This window comes from Salvia hispanica, chromosome 1, assembly GCF_023119035.1.
Source record: "Salvia hispanica cultivar TCC Black 2014 chromosome 1, UniMelb_Shisp_WGS_1.0, whole genome shotgun sequence".
NCBI lineage: Eukaryota > Viridiplantae > Streptophyta > Magnoliopsida > Lamiales > Lamiaceae > Salvia > Salvia hispanica.
The window spans coordinates 15,344,897-15,364,103 of NC_062965.1; the positions used below are offsets into that span (position 1 = coordinate 15,344,897).

The window sequence follows — 19,207 nt, forward strand, 5'->3', positions numbered from 1 at the left end:
TAAAAATGAATTGTTTGTCAAATCCTCTCTTCCTTTGTATTCTCTCGAAACCCTAACCCCTTCACCGTCGAACAAGAGGATCGTCAAACCCTATTTCAAGAAGTTAGCATGTTTTGGCAAGAGTGGGTAACAAAATTAATAAGAAATCAAGTAATTAAGATAACTAAGATATCAAGTACTTAAGATAACTAGCGCTAGTTATCTTAATCACTTGATTTCTTATTTATCTTTTATTATTTGAGTCATTTAATTAATGTGATGAGTCGAGCGTTATCATAAGCTTCCTTTTGGATTTTTTTTTGTTGAATATTTTGTAAACACCCTGAATTTTAAAAAATTAGATATATTATGAATTCGAATACAAAAGTTGTAAATAAATTAGATTAATTGAAGTAATATGAGTTAACTATATAAGAAGTTATATGTTAGAAAAAAAAAATAACACTGTTATGTTCTTGTCAGATTAGAGAAATTTAAAACTTTACGAATAAAACATGGAATGCTGATTATATCAGTTGTGATGTTTTTAAGTGTCATAATGCGTGTTACCAAGAATAAAATTCTCAACGAAGAGATTCAAAGAAAAACTCATAACACATCGTCGCAAATCGAGGTCTTGGTTACAAAGTAGAGAGTGAGAAATCAACAGATCAATAGAGGAAATAGCATTAGCAAGTCTAGATCGTCCACATACAAAAATTTTGGGTGTCAATATCGTCACAAGTCAGGTCACACTAAGAAGAATTGTTGATCGTTGAAGAATAAAAACAATGGAAATAGTAAAAATTGGAGATATTTGAAGAAAGTATATCGATTATGTTATTACTACTACAAATATTGATCTTGTCAATATTTCTAATGATCATAATATTAATTTGATCTCTTCTCATAAAGTTGGGTTGGTGACTTTGGCGCCTGCAACCCATCCATGCTACTTCCATAAAAATTAAAAAGAGTTTTTCAACACTTACCAACCTATCCATGCTAATTGAGGGAGACTTTAGTTTGAATTCAATTTCTTCCCGATTTTGCAAAAGATATTTGGTCCTTTTGCAAGTCTACCAAAACTAGGCAGCTCTTTAAAAGGATTTCATCTATAGGGTATGGGATTGTGTTTTCCTAGAAGCTAGAGGGGTTTGGCTTAGATTTTCTAGTGTTTCGGGGCTCAACTGTATTATACTAGAAACTGACATACTTAAAAATAATTAAGTAGAATCTCGAGGATTTTTTTAAAGTGATGGAAATATAGATGGACTAAATAACAAAAGAAATGCGCCGCTCGATTTTTATTTTTCACCCTTCTTGGCCGGTTTCTTCCTTCCTCCGGCGATGCAACCACCGTGTCTCCGCCCTCTCTTCTTTAGACTCACACTTCTCCTTGTCATTGTATCCTTTAATGAGAAGCTTTTTCATTCCTAATTGTTCAGAATTCACCTAAAGCATAGTAGTAATAATTTTTAAATTACAAAATTTTTTATTGTAATAATTTACATTTTTTTACGATTTTCGGATCAAATTGCATTAATTAATCCAATCTCAATTATTTGTGACCAATTTAAAAAAAGAAATATGTATTAATTTGAAAAATTGAATTGTGCTTTTTACAAGACACGAATTGAACAATAAAAAACAGAGTCGATCGCTGTGTGACTTAACTAGTTTAATATTAATACAACAAAGCAAACCAATTGAATTCTTAAACTAATTAATTAATTAGTTATTCATATTCGGGATCAATGGGAAACAGAAATATAAAAAAAATATTATGTCTATATTTTCAAAAGTGATTAAATTAAATAGATAAACAGAAAGATCACATGGCTTCAGGCTTCTTCTCAACTAAATAAATTAATAAAATAAAGTTCCAAGTTGACACTTAATTGTTTCGTGTGTGCAAGTACTTAGGAAAAATAAAATAAAATCACAGACGGAGATTTCATATCTTACACGTTAGTATATAAAATTGGAATTTTGATTCTTTCATGGATTATGCTTTCTCACAATATTTTCTAAATAAAATTACAACTAATTATTAAAATATTTTACTCCTCCGCTCTCATAAAAATATGTACATTCTCTTTTTAAAATATATCAATTTAATAATGTAGGTTCCACTACCCACTAACACTATTTTAATTATCACTCTCTTCCTCTATATTACTTTATCATACCATTCTTGTATTATTTTTAAATTTATTAATTTTATCTTAATTCTTATGTCATATTCATTGTCTATATTTTTACTGGATGAAGTGAATATTAGTTTAAAAGAACTATTCAATAGTTGAGGGGCAATTTGATCTAAAAAGAAGTGCAAAATGCCAAAAAATTCAAAATCCAATATCCATGGGTGCATTCAAAGAATACTTCACTCAATTAAAAATCAACCTAAGTTCGCGCTTTCGATATTAATAGCATTTAATACTAGCGATACTCACGTAATCACGTTGATTTTGTATAAAATAAAATGATAGTCTTCGTCAATAAAATGATTATTTTATAAAATACCTGAAATAAAAAAAAACAAGTTGTGAAGTGGCGCTAGCCTGTGATCGAGTTGCTTATGTAAAATAATACTACTATATGCTTTATTAATATAGGAGAGTATAATTTTTTTTAAACTCTCCATTTTGAATATGCATGTCTCATGTAAAAAAAATCCTACCTACATCTCACAATAGGAGTCACATTTAGTGTGTGCACGTATTTTAAGAAAGGTAAAGAATAGTGGGTTGGAAAAGTTAGTGGAAGATGATGTCCATTTTTGTATATTAATATTGGTTTTATATTAGAATGTGAGTAAAGTGATTTAGTGAAATATGAGACCTACTTACCATTTATGGTAAAAATGAAAAATGTGACTTTTATTGAAATAGCAAAATGTAACTCTTATCGTAGGACGGAGGTAGTAGTTAGATATTTGGTAATTTTTTTTACCTTTATTCATAGCATTAAAATTGTGGAATCAAAAGTTTACATTGCAGTAGATAATTTGTTACGGACGTTCTCCGTGATGAGGCCGGTTGACTAATTTCTCAGAGTGATAAGGTGATCGAACCTTCGACAAGCTCGAAGGAAAGGTCACGATTTGTTGTTTCACGGACGTTTTCCGATCAGCAACAAAGACAGCGCGCAAATATTCTTATTGCACACGTTAGGTTTCGGGAAAATAATATATTCATTGATTGATTAAAATGATAAAAATCTCTTCTATTTATAATACTCTAATACTACTACCCTATATTATTAAGCAAGAAACAAATATCGAAACAATAATTTGTAGATCCTAAAATATGGGATCGTATCATAATGATACTAATTAAATTGACACAATTTAACTTAGGGTTGACTCTGTATTTAAAGAAGCAGTGCAGAGAGCATAATGCAAGCAAGTCCTTCAAATTGTAGGGTGAATTAAGCACAATAATGGCTTCCATTAGCAGAGCTCTCTTCTTCCTCACAGTGCTCTACTTTTCGTCTCTATCTGCTTTGGCAGAAAGCGAAGCAGCTGAGTTTTCTTTCGGCTACCAAACAAGCACTTGCTCTTACGCTGAAGACATCATCAGAGAGCAACTCCAGCTTCTCCACATGCGACACAATACCACTTCCTTCTCCTGGCTCAGAATCATCTTCGATGAGTGCTTTGTCGAGGTATAGTTAATCCTATCTCAACCCTAGAATTAGATTTAATTAATTTGATGATGGATTGTTTTTAATTTGTTGTGTTGATCCCAGTCGTCGTGTGATGCACCGTTGTTGCTGGACTCAACGAGGAGGGTGATGGCTGAGAAGGAAGCAAACGGGGGCTCTGAGATGAGGAGTTTTAGGTTCATTGAGAGCCTTATCAAGGAAGCTCTAGAGGACGCTTGTCAGTTGTCCCGAGCTAAGCCAGTGAGGAACGAGAGCTTGTTTGGATGGTTTGGCAAGGGTACAATAAGGATGTTATCTGGCATGTTTGATTTTGTGTACTAATACAAGTCTATGTGGTTTCATTGTGAGACGATATATCGATGCTGTCTATTTACATCGATGTGGGATATTTGTTTGTTCTATTTGCCAATAGTGTATGTGCAGAATCGGTGGGGATGGTGTGTGATGAACGGTTGTTTGTTGCTAGTGATATGCTTGTTCAATATTAATCAAGATTCATATATACATATACCTATTAGAATTTTGGTTTTCAGTGGTGACAACAACATATCTAATTGAAAAAAAACCATATCTAATTAATTAAACACATATAGTGAGATACTAGCTATCAAGCTAGTAAAAAGAGAAGTACTATTGACAAATTTTTTTTAAAAATATTCTAGGAGGGGGGTGACGCGGACAACGATGATACGGACTCGACCCCGTGGCTCTCGATGGGTCCGACGTGCCACAACCATCCATCATGCGCTGAGGCGCAATATCGCAATGCCAGGAGTAAGTCATTAAATTAATGTAATGAGTCAAATATTATCATAAGTTCTTTTTGAGTTTTCTTTGTCCAATTTTTCTATAACAATTCGAATTTTGAAAATTAGAAATATTTTGAATAATAATAATAATAATAATAATAATAATAATAATAATAATAATAATAATAATAGTAGAAATGTAATTGTGGAATTAAATTCAGAATAACTGAAGTAATTTAAGTTTGTATTTTCTTAAAATTAGAAATAATAATTGTTGGGTAAATTATAGTTTTGTAGTGTGTTAAATAATAATAAGAACTTTTGTGTTACTAATTATAAAAAAGAAAGAAATGAAAACTATCATTTTGTTACGAGACTAGAGAATTAAATGTAATCCAAAAGTTATAAGCTATTGAATTTAAAATTATAAGAGTAAAATGTGGAAATTTAAATAATAAATGTTCTCAGTGTTATTATACGTGCGACTATTCTTTTAATTGGGTGAAATCATCAAAATTAGAGAATATGATTGAGAACATCACGTTTACATTGCTGGGCCATTTTTAATTCATGTAGCTTCTATTGGGCTAAGTTGTGAAAGAAATAAAGAATGAGTGGAATATTGGAGAGAAAATGGGATTAGAAGAAAAGAGAACAACAAAGGTTCTTTCATGAAACACCAGTCTCGGTTTTCATCGGGATCGAAGGTGCACATATTATTCGACCGTCCTGAAATTTTTACTAAAGGTAGAAAACTCGTCAAACTTCATTCAAATGACAAGATTAAACCAAATGGAGAATGAACTTTTGAGCATGAACAAGTTCGTGGTTATATTAAAAATGTGGATGGATGACAATATTCGTACTTATAGCATGTGTGTGTAGGCCAAACAGTAGATTAGTTAATACTCGGACCAAAAGTCACAAGTTTGTATCCACCGAGACACGATCTTTAATAAATTATGTTTATTTGCCAATAAAAAAAGAATTTTTCAGCACTTACACTGTAAATGATTTTGATCATTGGAGGATGACAACAACGGCTCTTCTATAATTATCAAGAAGGTAGAGGGGTTTGACCGATATTTTCTAGTGTTTCGGGCTCAACTGAATTATACTAGAATGTGACGTACTTAAAAAATTAAGTAGAACCTCGAGGTTTTTTAAAGTGATGGATATATAGATGGACTAAATAGCAAAAACAAGTTTTGACCTCAAGTCCTAGAATGAGTGACAATGCGCCGCTCCCATTTTTATTTTTCACCCTTCTTGGCCGGTTTCTTCCTTCCTCCGGCGATGCAACCACCGTGTCTCCGCCCTCTCTTCTTTAGACTCACACTTCTCCCTTGTCTTTGTATCCATTAATAGAAGCTTTTTCATTCTATATTAAAGCATGCACTTGAACAAAAATATACTCTCGATATAATGATTCTGTGACATTCATTTATTGCAATGGTTGCGAATGCACAAAATTTGAGGTGTGTTTGTCTAGCGTTGTTGCGATTAATGCTCTAGGTTTTCATCAAATTCAACTCTCTTTTTTTTCCCCCTCTTTCGTTTAGATTACGTTTCACTCTTAAAAAAATTCAAGTATTTTGAGTTGTGGAGAAAGGAACCAAACTGAAAAATGGATTCTTTGTTTTTGCTAAATTTTTTTTATATGGCGTAATTGATAGAGTATATAACTTTATATATTCTCTTTTTGAACACCCGACCTTATTAATCCGTTACTTTAAATATTATGGATGAATAGTCTCTTTCTGTAGTTGGATTCCTTTGTCATTCATTTATTCCCTTGCTTTTACGACTTACCAGATCCATAATAGAGAATCTCTTTAACGGTGAGATTCATTCATACTATTAGTCTCATTAATTTAAGGGCCCATATATTATTTATATTATAGTTAAATTAAAGGAGCGATAAGTGCTTATATGATTGTACGAATTATAATTAAATACTAGTAGTAATAAATTGACTGGTGACAAACAAAATCGTCGGTGGAGTAAAATTAATCAATTTCGGGCCACCACCATTTTTATCTTGTTCCGTTTAAAATTCAAATGTTGTTATTTCAAATTTACACTCCTCTAATTAAAAAATTAAATAATAAAAAAATTTCCTTCTAATATTCAATATAGTAGTATTTAGGAAATTTAATTTCTGCTTGAAGGTTTTGGAAATTTAATTTCCATCTCTTACTACATACACATATACATAATAAATGATGGTGGGGCCCATCACTCATGTATGTGTGTATGTATTAGGAGATGAATTAAGAGTTGCCGTAGGTGATTCTTACCGATCTTATTGATACATCAATTTCATCTGATCGAAGTATTTAAAGAAAATATTATTATTATTATTATTATTATTATTATTTTGTTGCTATTATTATAATTATTATATTTGAATAAGGGGGCAAGTGCAGTAATATGGAGTAGCATATACGCTAGTGCACGAGATGTTTGCAAATGAATAGTGCATATTTTTTGTCAATCAAATAATTCGAATATAATAATTTTGTTTTTAGAATGTGATTATGCCGACATCTTCCCTTTCACTGTGTATAATTATTTTATTTAGTTCACGAAGCTATTGATAGCGCCATTAATATTGGATAAGAAGTAGTACTATAAATTTGCTCTATATACAAATTTGGAAAATATCTATCTTCTTTTAGTTTTCCATTTCATTCTAACGAGTAACGACCACCACCAATATCACTTACAAAAAGATATTCGATGTCTCACCTTTTATGTCTCATCATGCTCCACTCCCAAAATTAATTATTTTAGTGGCATTTATATTAAAAAAAAAACTCTATTATAGTAATACATGTGTTTAAAGAAATTTGAATTCAAAAATATTACTAACTCCATCCCATAATAATTGTCACACTTCATTTTTACCATATATGGTGAGCAGATCCCACATTCCACTAACTCACTTCACTCACATTTTATTCTAAAATCAATATAAAAAAGTGGGTCTTGCATTCCACTAACTTTTTTAACCAACTTTTCCTTATAATAAGAGTGACAATTATTGTGGGACAGAGGGAGTATATTACTATATCTTACTTTTGAAATACTTAACCCTAGTAGTAATATTTTTTATCTATAAAAATGACAATAAAATCTGAAAAAATATTTATATATCTTAATTTTATGGCATAAAAAAAACATTTAAAGAATTATATTTGGCCAGTGGTTCAGAGGTCTTAGTCGTATATATTATACCGTTGATTGTGATGTGAGGTTAGCCCCTGATGGTGGTGGTATCCCCAATCCGGCAATCCCCATAATACTTGATTAATTTATCTTTTACAGTTATTTATAAACAATCTATACTAAATTTCTTCTTTCTTATAATTCTTAATGACCAAAATGACATTATATCAATTTCGTCTTAATTTGATTGCCGTGTCAGATTTAATTTGGAGAAATTTTCAATTTTCGTAAAATTCGAACACATCAAAGTCCGGAGACCATTTAGTCAATACTCATGCATGGTGTGTAAATTACTTTTAGTTACATTGAGGGCTCGTTCGCTTCAAACTAATTTAAAAATAGTCACATCTTAAATACACTAATTTGAATCAATAATATTTATTGAATTTGTTAATCTAGACTAGCATTTATGTTGCAATTTTGTAATCAGTTAAATAAAAAAGTATAATACTAGTTTATTAAAACTATATAGTTATGGTATATCCAAAAATTACACCATCTTTTCATAATCAAATGCATATCTTTCTCGTGCTATTATGGACATTTGATAAAATGCAAACTTATATATTGTACAAACTCAAAACTCATCAACACAGCTTTAACACAGTTTCAATATAATATCAACACAGTGTAAAATTTCAAGATTTTAATGTCAACACAATACGACTCAATATCAACACAACATCAACACAGTACTACTCAATATCAACACAACATCAATCATTGACTAGCGTTGAAATTCTGTTAACATTTTTCTGTTGATGCTTTTTTGTGATCTGTTTACATTTTTTAATAGTCCAGATCATAGATTTGAGTTTGTACAATATTTAGAGTTATCATTTGATTACATCATTCTATAATAATACTCATACGTGACATGTACAATATTGTTACCGATATACTGTATTTTTTAGGATAGATAATTCAAAAATTTCTTATAATTATCTTTGTTATTTATCAATATAGATATGTCAAATGATATGTTATACAAGTGTTAGAACATTAATATACCATGTGCAAAGATGAATTGAAGTGTATGAATATTAACACAACGTTCATTGAATATGAGTAAAACACTCCACACGCCAACCTATGAACATGCAAAAGCAAAACCTATAAATATTGTTATACACCCCTCCATCAAAAAGTGCCCATATTCAGGCTATAGTGGCACGTAATAATATCTTCAACAAAATCAGTCACAATTTACTACAAATGTCAAAACAGAGCATAAGCCAACAAAGAAAAGTCCAACTCTATCTATCTTTATCACACCACTTGCTCTCAGTGACTCACACTCTCACTCTCCCTCTCCCTCCCTTTATCAAAGAAGCAACACACAGAAGCATAATGCAAGCAACCATAATGCCTTCCATCACCAGAGCTCTCTTCATCCTCACACTCCTCTCCCTCTCCTCACTCTCCGCCTCCGCCCAAAATGAAGGCCTCTCCATGAACTTCTACAGAGACTCCTGCCCTCAAGCCGAAGAAATCATCAAGGAGCAAGTCCAGCTCCTCTACAAGCGCCACAAAAACACCGCCTTCTCCTGGCTCAGGAACATCTTCCATGACTGCTTCGTCGAGGTAATTAATTTTGCAACTTCAATTTCTACACTAGAATTGTACAAATTGAATCAATTGATGATTTTTTATTTTTTATTTTTGATTTTGACAGTCGTGTGATGCGTCGCTGCTGCTGGACTCAACGAGGAGGGTGATGTCGGAGAAGGAAGCAGACAGGAGCTTCGGGATGAGGAATTTCAGGTACATCGAGAACATCAAAGAAGCTCTCGAGAGAGAGTGCCCTGGCGTCGTCTCCTGCGCTGATATTCTCGTGCTTTCCGCCAGAGATGGCATCGTCTCTGTGAGTTCTCTGTTTTTCCAATCCTGTGCCCTAATTTTGAAAAAAACTTGTCTTTTCCCCCAAATCCAGAATTTGCTTTTTTTTAGTACACAGTAGTTAAATTGTGACATTTTCCCGCAATTGTGTTGTTGGTGATGCTCAAAACGACGTCGTTTTCAGGTGGGAGGGCCCCACATTCCGTTGAAGACAGGAAGAAGAGATGGGAGAAGGAGCAGGGCGGACATACTAGAGCAGCATCTTCCCGACCACAACGAGAGCATGAGCGTCGTCCTCGACCGGTTCGCCAACATCGGGATCGACACGGCCGGGGTGGTGGCGCTGCTCGGGTCCCACAGCGTGGGGCGCACGCACTGCGTGAAGCTCGTGCACCGCCTCTACCCGGAGGTGGACCCGGCGCTCAACCCGGGGCACGTGGAGCACATGCTGTACAAGTGCCCGGACGCGATCCCGGACCCCAAGGCCGTGCAGTATGTGAGGAACGACCGGGGGACGCCCATGAAGCTCGACAACAACTACTACAGGAACATCCTCGACAACAAGGGCCTGCTCATCGTCGACCACCAGCTCGCGACCGACAAGAGGACCAAGCCCTACGTCAAGAAGATGGCGAAGAGCCAGGAATATTTCTTCCGGGAGTTCGCCAGAGCCATCACCATTCTCTCCGAGAACAACCCGCTCACCGGGACCAAGGGCGAGATCCGCAAGCAGTGCAATCTTGCAAACAAGCTTCACTGACTAATCTAAATCTGTGTGTGTGATCAGATGTTTGGCAAGAATAAGGATGGTGGCATGGCATGTTTGATTTTGTGTGTGTATGATGGAAGTAGTCATTGTGAGATGATGTTCGGTTCTCTCTTTGCACCGATGTGGGACATTTGTATGTTTCGTTTGCCAGCAGTGTATGTAAGGGATCAGAGGCGATGGTGTATGATGGTGTTTATCAAGTTATATGCTAGCTTGTTCAATAGTAGTATTAATCAAGATTCATACATAAACATCTAATTAATTAAATATAGTGAGGCATAAAAAGAAAAGTACTATTGAGAAAAATCCAAAGCCATAAGAAGAAAATTCAAAGAGGGGACCCCTCTAAAAAATGGATTATATAGCTTGTTGCTTTGTGAGGGATTGTGACATAAATTAATGGTGGTAGGGTAATAACATCATCAAAAAAGTTCAAAACTTGTGTAAGAATGTAGAAGGCATGGACCATGATAAAGCCATCACAATGATGTTTTACTTTATTTTTTCCTTTTTTCAGTGTAATTACATAGTAAAACCATAAGCAAATTCCTAACTTTGCTCATGTCCCTTGTTACAAAATTACAACATAAAAAAACTTATGCAACAGGCTAGAGATGAAGAAAACAAGGCTTCACAAATATTCCCAAGTGAATAATAATACCTCGCGGCAGAGCTCAACCGCGAACATCTGGCGAAAAAGCACTGAGTTGTGACTTGATCCTCTAAAAGAGCTTTCCCGGTTGTTGTGTTCCGCTTCTCATCATTACACAGAACTCCTCATAGTTGATCCTCCCATCCTAACAAATGCAGCCTCGTAAGTTCCCGTGTCCATTCACAAACGCAACAAAACACGGTTAATGTCTAAGTTCAGATCAACTTACATTATCTGTATCCACCTCTGAAATTATTTCCTTGATGCTTCCCTCATCCCCCATACCATACTCCTTCATAGCAGTTTCCAGTTCATCTCTTGTGATATAACTGCAATCAATTCAAGTAATGCATTACATGGTCTCCTTTCCCTTTCAGTCACATGCAGAGACGGGCAATCAAGTATTCTCGGTAAAAATGCTCTATCCAGACAATACAGATACGGGGCTTACCCGCTGCCATCCCTATCAAAGTACTGAAATGCGCTGAAAAGATGCTCATCCCTCTCCAGCTTATGTCTGTGCATTGTAGCAGTTATAAATTCTTCATAGTCGATGGTCCCGTTTCCATCTACATCAGCCTGTATTGAGATAAGATTAGTTTCAGGTGGTGGCAAAGCTAATAAAGCTGACTCAGCTTTCCCCACATGAAAGTGTGATACTCACAGCTTCCATGAGTTGTTTTACTTCGAACTCTGACAATTTTGATCCAAGCCGCGCCAATCCAGATTTCAATTCTTCGTAAGTGATTGAGCCGCTATTGTCAGTGTCTATATTCTTGAAAGTAGCTTTAAGACCTTTGATTTCTTCTGTGGATAAACTTTGTGCTATGACCTGCAAAAGTTTAAAATGCATCAATATAGTGATTGGTAATAGAATTTCTCGCGTAAGAAATTTTTATCGTTCCCCTAATTATAATGTGCTCAAAGTTCTTGTCACTCCGTACTGCTATGTTTATATCAAAATGAACATACAATAAAAGGGTGACCTTTAATGCAAGTTTCTTGAGCTTATTCATTGCCCTGAACTGCTTCATTCTGGAGAGAACTGCACTATCGATCCGCTTGTCTGATGCTTGTCCCTTAATCCACGGGTGCTCTTTAAGAAACAAGAATAAAATATTGTCAAGCTTAGTTACAAAATAATAAGAATACACTTGCACAACTAGGAGTTCGTTGCTAAGAATAGAAAAACTGATTGGTCACTACGCGTCTATGCCCTCAATGGCTGAGTATAAAATATTCTGAAATGGAGAATATGAAAACTGATCTACCAAGAACTTATTAAAATATCTAGTGCTCTGTATTTCATATAGTTCTTGATGTCCACCTGCCTATTTCTCGAGTTTCTCACCCAACAACTACAGAAACCATTTTCTTCAACATGTTTTTTCCCTCAAAGGAAATAACAGAAACAGAAATTCCAGTTGCAATATTGCAGATTGTAATCATTGTCTTTATCCAGACAATTGTGAAATAACACAAAATAAAAAGGCAATAAGTAGATAAGATGTAAGTATAGAGACACAAACTGCAGCTATGGAAGGAAACAAGAGAGCATATTACCTAGAACTTCTGATGAAGTGATTCTCTTTTTCGGATCCTTTGTTAGCATTTTACGAACAAGGTCTTTCCCGCTGTTTGATATGGAAGGCCATGGCTGGCTGACAAAATCAACTTCTTCTTTCAGTATTGCGTCAAATATGCCCTTTTCAGTTTCTACACAAAATTTCGATAAATCACTTAGGAAATTTGGTATCAGAAACATTGTCACCTTGCAACAAAAGAGGTTGGTCTTACCAGCCCAAAAAGGAGGCACGCCACTGAGGAGGATGTACAAAATAACACCTGCACTCCATACATCCATTTCCTTTCCATAACTTCGCTTCAACACTTCAGGAGCGACGTAGTATGCACTACCAACTATATCCCGATACACCTTTCCTGAAATAAATTGATGGAATGAAGTCAATTACTGATTCACAGTACCAAATAAAGACTTTCAGGATGAAAGTCCAGAAGGACTTCAACAGAGAATTATGCATTCTGATTCCCATGTCTGCAAGACAGTGGCATCACACTAAGCAGAAGAACTGGTAATGAACTTCTAATAATTATAGCTATGATGCTTCCTTCACAACGAAAACTCAAAGCCATTCAAGAGACTGGCATATAGTAATTGGCTAATATGCTAAACAACAACCAGGGCGACATAAATATTGAAAAGAAACAACCACATCCAAGAGGAAGGATTTATTTTCCCACAACAAAAATGTGGAACGAAAGGATAGAGGCCTGAAAGATGGCACCTTACTTCTGTAAAATACCTCCTCTCCCCGTACAACCCTCCCACCACATTTTTAGGAACCCTGATTACAGATACTGTTCAAATTTCTAATGAAACGGTACAAGTGTATCCCATTAACTTAAACTGGGAAATTAAAGAACTGTTTAAGCCTTGCCAAAAGAATGTAAACTAGACCGCTCGTTTCTATAAAAATCTTGAAGAGCATACGCACAGTATGGTGCCCTATAGTGTTCTATCAATCTTGAAATCCTAGAGAGCAAAGGCATGGTAGGACCAAAAAGTCCCAGTCTTCCAGAATGACAGATTATCACTCAATCAAACAAGTCAAATGACAAGCTGCAAGGTAAAATAATTCCTTTCTATACACTTGGAGAGAGCACAGGCAATTAGCATAGCAAGTTTAAATCTCCCCTCAAGGAACGAGCACAGCAATTAATAGAGACAGTTGCCAAACTACCAAAATTGATTCCTAAGCAGAAATAGCAGAAGGAAAAGAGCATGACTAATAACTAACCTTCTTCAATGAAGACAGAGAGGCCAAAATCAGTAGCTTTGAGCATAGCCTTCTCCTCCTTACTCGAAAGCAAGAAATTCTCGGGCTTGAGATCCCTATGCATCACCCCCATAAAATGGCAGTGGTCCACCACATTCACAATCTGGCGGCAGAGATCAGAGGCATCCTTCTCCGAGTAATGCCCCTTGGCAATGATCCTGTCGAAGAGCTCCCCGCCGCCGCAGAGCTCCATGACGAGATGCACCGAGTGGCGATCCTCGTAGGCGCCCCTGAACTCCACAATGTTGGGCTGGCCGCTCAAATGCTGCATGATGTGGACCTCCCTCTTCATATCCTCCCTGTCGCTCCTGCTCACCAGCTTCCTCTTCAGGATCGACTTGCACGCGTACTGCCGCCCCGTCGCCGCGTCCGTGCACGCGTAGGTCACCCCGAATTGGCCCCTCCCCAATTCCTTCCCGATCGAGTACTTCGACTTCACGTCCTCGAACGGCTTCCCAAGTATGTTATTCGGCTCCAATCTCTGATTCGGAGTGTGGGGAGCTGGAATTGGCGGCGGCGGTTGCGGTTGCGGTTGCTGAGCTTGCGGCGGCGGTGGGTGGTGGCGCCGCCTCTCGGGGATGGCACGGTTTTCGAATTGGGCGGGGAAATCGGTTGGTGGTTTTTGGTAATTGGCAGCTTTTTCTGGTGTGTAGCTTTTCAAATCTCGGCTGTGGTGCTCTTTCTTGCTAAAACAGCCGCCCATTTTTGTCAATCTCTCTCCAAATTATGAACACAAAATCATTAAAAAGATTGAATCTTGGAGGTGAAAAGAGGTTGTTCCGTGAAATCGCGAGTGAGGATGGGTGTGATTGGGAATGGGATTGAAGGAAACGGAATTTGAAAGAGAAAGGGAGCATGCAATTGAGTGAGAACACTGAGAATGACGTGAAGCAGAAGAAGATCAGTGGCTGCTGATTTATGGTCAGCGAAATAAACGTGTTTACTTTGACTGATTTTCACACGTTTTTACTTTTCTGTTTTAATAGTTCTATTAGAGGACTGGATTTAGTTTTCAATTGTTATTGGATTTCGTTGCAATAATTGGGGGATGATGCGCTTAGTCTTGATTGGATTTTAATTAGAAACTGAACACATCCTTACTTAGTAGGAGTATAATAGAGCACTAAAGTGATGAAGGTATTTATTTCAAGAAAAGCCTAATAAAACTAGAAGGAAAATATGAATACAAATTTAGAATGGGGTTGGGTTTGGAATTCTTGTTTTATATGCGTACACATTTTTCCTGTATATGGATCAGTTAGTCCACTAACCAATCTAATCGAATCTTGATTACTAGTCCTGTCCACCTAGGCATCCTAACCTCAGTGATTAAAGTGTATCCTTTTTTACTCGATAGAGGTGTGTGTATATATCCTATTAAAAATGAAACATTTTTCTTATTAGATTATCTAATTAAAAATAAAATATTTTTTAAAATAAAAATAACTACTGTCTCGGATAATTTGGATCATTTTAACCGGGCACGGGTTTTAAGAATTGTAATGAAAAGTGGATTGAAAAAGTTAGTGAAATGTAAGTCTTACCTTTATATATTAGTTTTATAATAAAATGTGAGTAGGAATGAGTTAGTGGAATATGAGATCCACTACCAAAAATGATAAAAGCGAAGTCGAGACAAATTATGTGTGACGGACCGAAATGGAAAACTAGGACGAATTATCCGAAACGGAGGGAGTATATCTCTACTTTTTCTTCTCTCTTACTTTACTCTAGCTCAAAGCTTAATCAAAACTTATAAACAAACATTCTATATTACATCTGCAACACGTTTAATGCATGCCTAAAAATAAAAATGCATAAATTACAAGAACATAAATATTATTATTGGCATCATTAATTTTAAAATTATTTTAAAATCCAAGATCAATTTCTTATAGTATTTTTTAGGAATGCCAAAATCAAAATTTTATAGTTACATCACTTTAATTGGTGGGCAAAAATAATTCAAGAAATAGAGGAAATTAAAATAAAGTGTTGAATAATGTTTGGGATCCTCAATGTTAGTGATCATACGATAACGAAGCCTAAACTATTATTCTAAATTATGTAAATTCTTAAAATCAAAATTCTCGAGAGATAAAATCATAAAACGACAAAAAATAAAATGTTGAGAAGGTGAAGTAACAATGGCGTTCATATTTCTGGCGGCAAAATCGATTCAACCCAAGTGTCTCTAACGCCATGGATTCTACTTCTGAAATTGGTAATTTGATCAGAAAACCTTTTCTTTTCACTTTTTCGGGAATTCAGTTTACAATTGATAAAAATTAAAATTGCAGGTGCATCGATTGTCGAGGCTGGTGCCAGTGGAAACCTCAACCAGCTTAAGGGTAAATCCATTTTTCTTGTCATTTCTTCCCCCTTTTCTTGATTTTTTAGAATGTCTGATTTTGATACTTTGTGGGGTCGTAGCAATTAGAAAAAAAGTTCGCTATGACTGGGAATTCAACAAAATATGCTATCAATATACTGACTTCTCCACTGGCTGGAGTGTCTTGCATCACGCAGTTGGAATTGGGCATTTTGAGATGTGCAAATTCTTGATCAAGAACGTCAAAGTTTTTACTGATCCTTTAACTTACAAGAGTATTCTCTCTCTCTCTCTCTCTCTCTTTTCTTCTTGCAATATTTATGTTATTTTCAACAAATTTGGGAGTGCCTATGTGGTTGTTGATGAATTGTTTGCATCAGTTGATACTCCTATAGCAATAGCTGCCAAAACGGGACATGTCAAAATTGTGGAGTTTCTCATCCGAAATGGTGCTAGTTTTGATCTTCAAAATATCGAGGGATTCACTCCCTTGCACTATGCAATTCTGAATGGTTAGTGGTTATGTAGTTGTAATGAATGCTGTGAATTTAAGACTTTGCTAATTGACTGGTTTTGTTTCAGGTAATATGGAGCTTTTGGATTTGTTGCTGAACAACCATGTTTGGTTACACCCGGATTCTGTAAACGGAACGCCTTTACAAATCGCTGCTTATCTTGGAAATGCTGAGGCTGTCAAGTCTCTCTTGTCTTGTGGCACAGATGTGGGCAAGCTCAACCTTCTGTTGCACTGTTTGTTGATGATAGTCTTGTTTAAGTCATTGCTTGTTTTGCCATGGCGTTATTTGTACAGTTAGTTTTCGTTTCTTGTTGTAACTCTGACTGATTTCATAAGAGTTTGATTTGTTTAGCATGTCAACTTTGGTACTTATTAACTTATGATATAATGTAGTGAGATTAATCCCTTTGCTGCTTTCCATTTTGCAGCCAAATCTTTTTTGTACAGTTGGGAAATCCCCACTTTTACTCGCAGTCAAGTCTCGCTCGTTTGAATGCCTGAAATTGCTGCTTGAAGTAAGTTTGGTGAAATGGAAATACCTGTGTTGTCTAATGGAAATCTCTCATGTTTCTTTAGCTATGTTTCTCACTTGTATGTATCTGATCATGGTTTTAAGTTCTTTCTCCTTGCAGGCTAATGCGAACCCAAATCTGTATTTCAACATGTCAACTCCTTTGTCAGCTGCTGCAGTAGATCGCGACACAAAATTTCTTAAGTCCTTGCTTGCAGCTAAAGCAGATCCGAATTTATTGGAAGAAGTTAATTTATATGTTTCCCTTTCTTTACTGAGCCATTCTTCATCTTGTAGAATATAACTTTGCTGCATTTGTTTCCTTATGTTTCAATCTGTTTCAGGATATCTTTAAACCTATCGAGGAGGCTGCTATGGTGCGTAATCGTGCAGCTGTGGAGATTTTGTTACCAGTGACTAAACGGCTTGCACATTATCCAAATTGGACTGTCGATGGCATAATCGAACACATTAAGTCTGAAGAATTTATAGCAATGGTCTGAAACTTTGATCTTCAATTAAATTTACAACCTTCCTCTCTCTCTCATCACATATCTTGCAGGGCAGGGAGAAAATTCAATGGCTCTTGGCTGCACTTGACCACAGAGGGATGCAACTCGCGAGCAATAAGGATTTTCACTCTGCAATCGCACAATATAGAACGGTAAACTTTTTTCTTCATATCAGTGATCGATCATCTCGTCCTTGGCCATGTGTATTAAGTAGTACTAATATGTGCGATGCGTAGGTTTCTAATCTTTCTCCATCTAACACGACATGGATATCAAAGATAAGTATGTTGGATGCACGGTTGGATGCACGCTTTCATGCTATGCTAGGTGCTCAGAGATGCCTTAGGCTCATGCCAGAACTCCCCGTCCGAAGAGAGATTGATGCTGCAGCTAATGTGATATTCAAGGTAGTGTTAAATTGAAGTGGTGATTATCTAACTCCCATTTGAATTCATCATCTAACAATTGATGATTGTGTTTTTTTTGTGAAGAAATTCCTAATGGCAAGCCTTGCCTTCTCCTTGGATCCTTACAACAACGATAAAGACCATTTATTTAGGTAACTACACATATTCTAATACTTGTTTTACCTTTTTTGTTAGTACTACAATTTTTGTAACTTGGTATTTTTGGTTTTTGGTGGCAGAGTTGCTTTGTTTAATTACTTTGTTTGGTTGAGTCAGATGAGCAGTTCAGATGAGATTTTGAGTTTGAGCTGATGTTTTAACAGAGAGAGAATATTGAATTGATCAAACCACACTATACCATTTTCATCTCAATTTTCAATGAAATCATATCAATTCATCTGATGATGAAGCTTTCTCCTTTCTCCATTCTCCATTCTTTATATCATTTGTAGGCCAAGTCAGAGACTCAAGATATTGTGGACTTGAAAAATTGCAATATACTAGTACCCTCTTTAATAAATAGGTGATTTTTGAAAAAAATAAAATAGAATGTGAAATGTGAGAATTATGTTTATGAGAGTTATAAATTTTGCCATTAAGCTTAAATATGACCATAGCCGATAAAGTGTGACCCAATGTACAAAACTGAAAACTAATAAGTACTCCCTCCTTTCGTCTTCAATTAATCGATTTGGTTTGATACAACTCGAATTTCAAGAAATATAATGGAAAGTGAGTGAAAAAGATTATATAGTATGAGTTCTATAATAAAATGTGAATGAGATAAAATTAGTGGAATATGGGGTCTATCACAATGTAGTACTTTATCTTATTAAATATGAAACATTTGGTTTACGACACGAGATTTTATGTCGTATGTTTATAAGGTAAATGGAGAGAGAATAAAGTACTCCATCCGTCCCAGATAATTTGACTCAGTATTCCATTTCGGTCCATCCCAAATAATTTGACCCATTTCACTTTTACTATTTTTGGTAGTGGACCTCATATTCCACTAACTCATTCCTACTCACATTTTATTATAAAACTAATACTTTAAAAGTATGATCCACATGCCACCAACTTTTTCAACTCACTTTCCATTATATTTCTTAAAATCCGTGCCCGGTCAAATTACGTGTGGCTTCAAGAATTCATTTTTCAGTTGCTAAAAATGGC

General features: G+C 35.5%; 3 protein-coding genes across 5 annotated transcripts; 2 read left to right on the plus strand and 1 right to left on the minus strand.

The window, feature by feature from the left end:
- Window positions 1-3,411: 3,411 nt before the first annotated feature.
- LOC125201522 (peroxidase 42) lies at window positions 3,412-10,443 on the plus strand. 2 transcript variants are annotated; one of them, XM_048099676.1, is made up of 4 exons: window positions 3,412-3,505; window positions 9,070-9,215; window positions 9,307-9,495; window positions 9,655-10,443. In XM_048099676.1, exons 1-4 carry the CDS (start codon window positions 3,427-3,429, stop codon window positions 10,228-10,230), a joined length of 990 nt encoding a protein of 329 aa, XP_047955633.1. In that variant the 5' UTR covers window positions 3,412-3,426; the 3' UTR covers window positions 10,231-10,443. The 2 variants fall into 2 exon arrangements, with proteins under 2 accessions (XP_047955633.1, XP_047955632.1); XM_048099675.1 differs by lacking the exon at window positions 3,412-3,505 and having other exon boundaries at window positions 8,917-9,215.
- A 264-nt stretch (window positions 10,444-10,707) lies between these two features.
- Window positions 10,708-14,637, minus strand: LOC125201521 (calcium-dependent protein kinase 2-like). Of its 2 annotated transcripts, XM_048099673.1 has the most exons (8): window positions 13,711-14,636; window positions 12,689-12,832; window positions 12,455-12,607; window positions 11,878-11,987; window positions 11,556-11,723; window positions 11,343-11,470; window positions 11,121-11,220; window positions 10,708-11,036 (listed from the first exon to the last, which is right to left on the minus strand). In XM_048099673.1, exons 1-8 carry the CDS (start codon window positions 14,450-14,452, stop codon window positions 10,962-10,964), a joined length of 1,620 nt encoding a protein of 539 aa, XP_047955630.1. In that variant the 5' UTR covers window positions 14,453-14,636; the 3' UTR covers window positions 10,708-10,961. The 2 variants fall into 2 exon arrangements, with proteins under 2 accessions (XP_047955630.1, XP_047955629.1); XM_048099672.1 differs by having other exon boundaries at window positions 12,455-12,832; window positions 13,711-14,637.
- A 1,194-nt stretch (window positions 14,638-15,831) lies between these two features.
- On the plus strand, window positions 15,832-18,446 carry LOC125206594 (ankyrin-1-like). Its single transcript, XM_048105840.1, has 12 exons — window positions 15,832-15,973; window positions 16,050-16,100; window positions 16,183-16,356; window positions 16,462-16,593; window positions 16,664-16,803; window positions 17,027-17,113; window positions 17,231-17,356; window positions 17,454-17,606; window positions 17,672-17,773; window positions 17,858-18,028; window positions 18,113-18,180; window positions 18,268-18,446. The coding sequence occupies exons 1-12, from the start codon at window positions 15,952-15,954 to the stop codon at window positions 18,338-18,340; spliced, it is 1,299 nt and encodes a 432-aa protein (XP_047961797.1). The 5' UTR covers window positions 15,832-15,951; the 3' UTR covers window positions 18,341-18,446.
- Window positions 18,447-19,207: the final 761 nt, after the last annotated feature.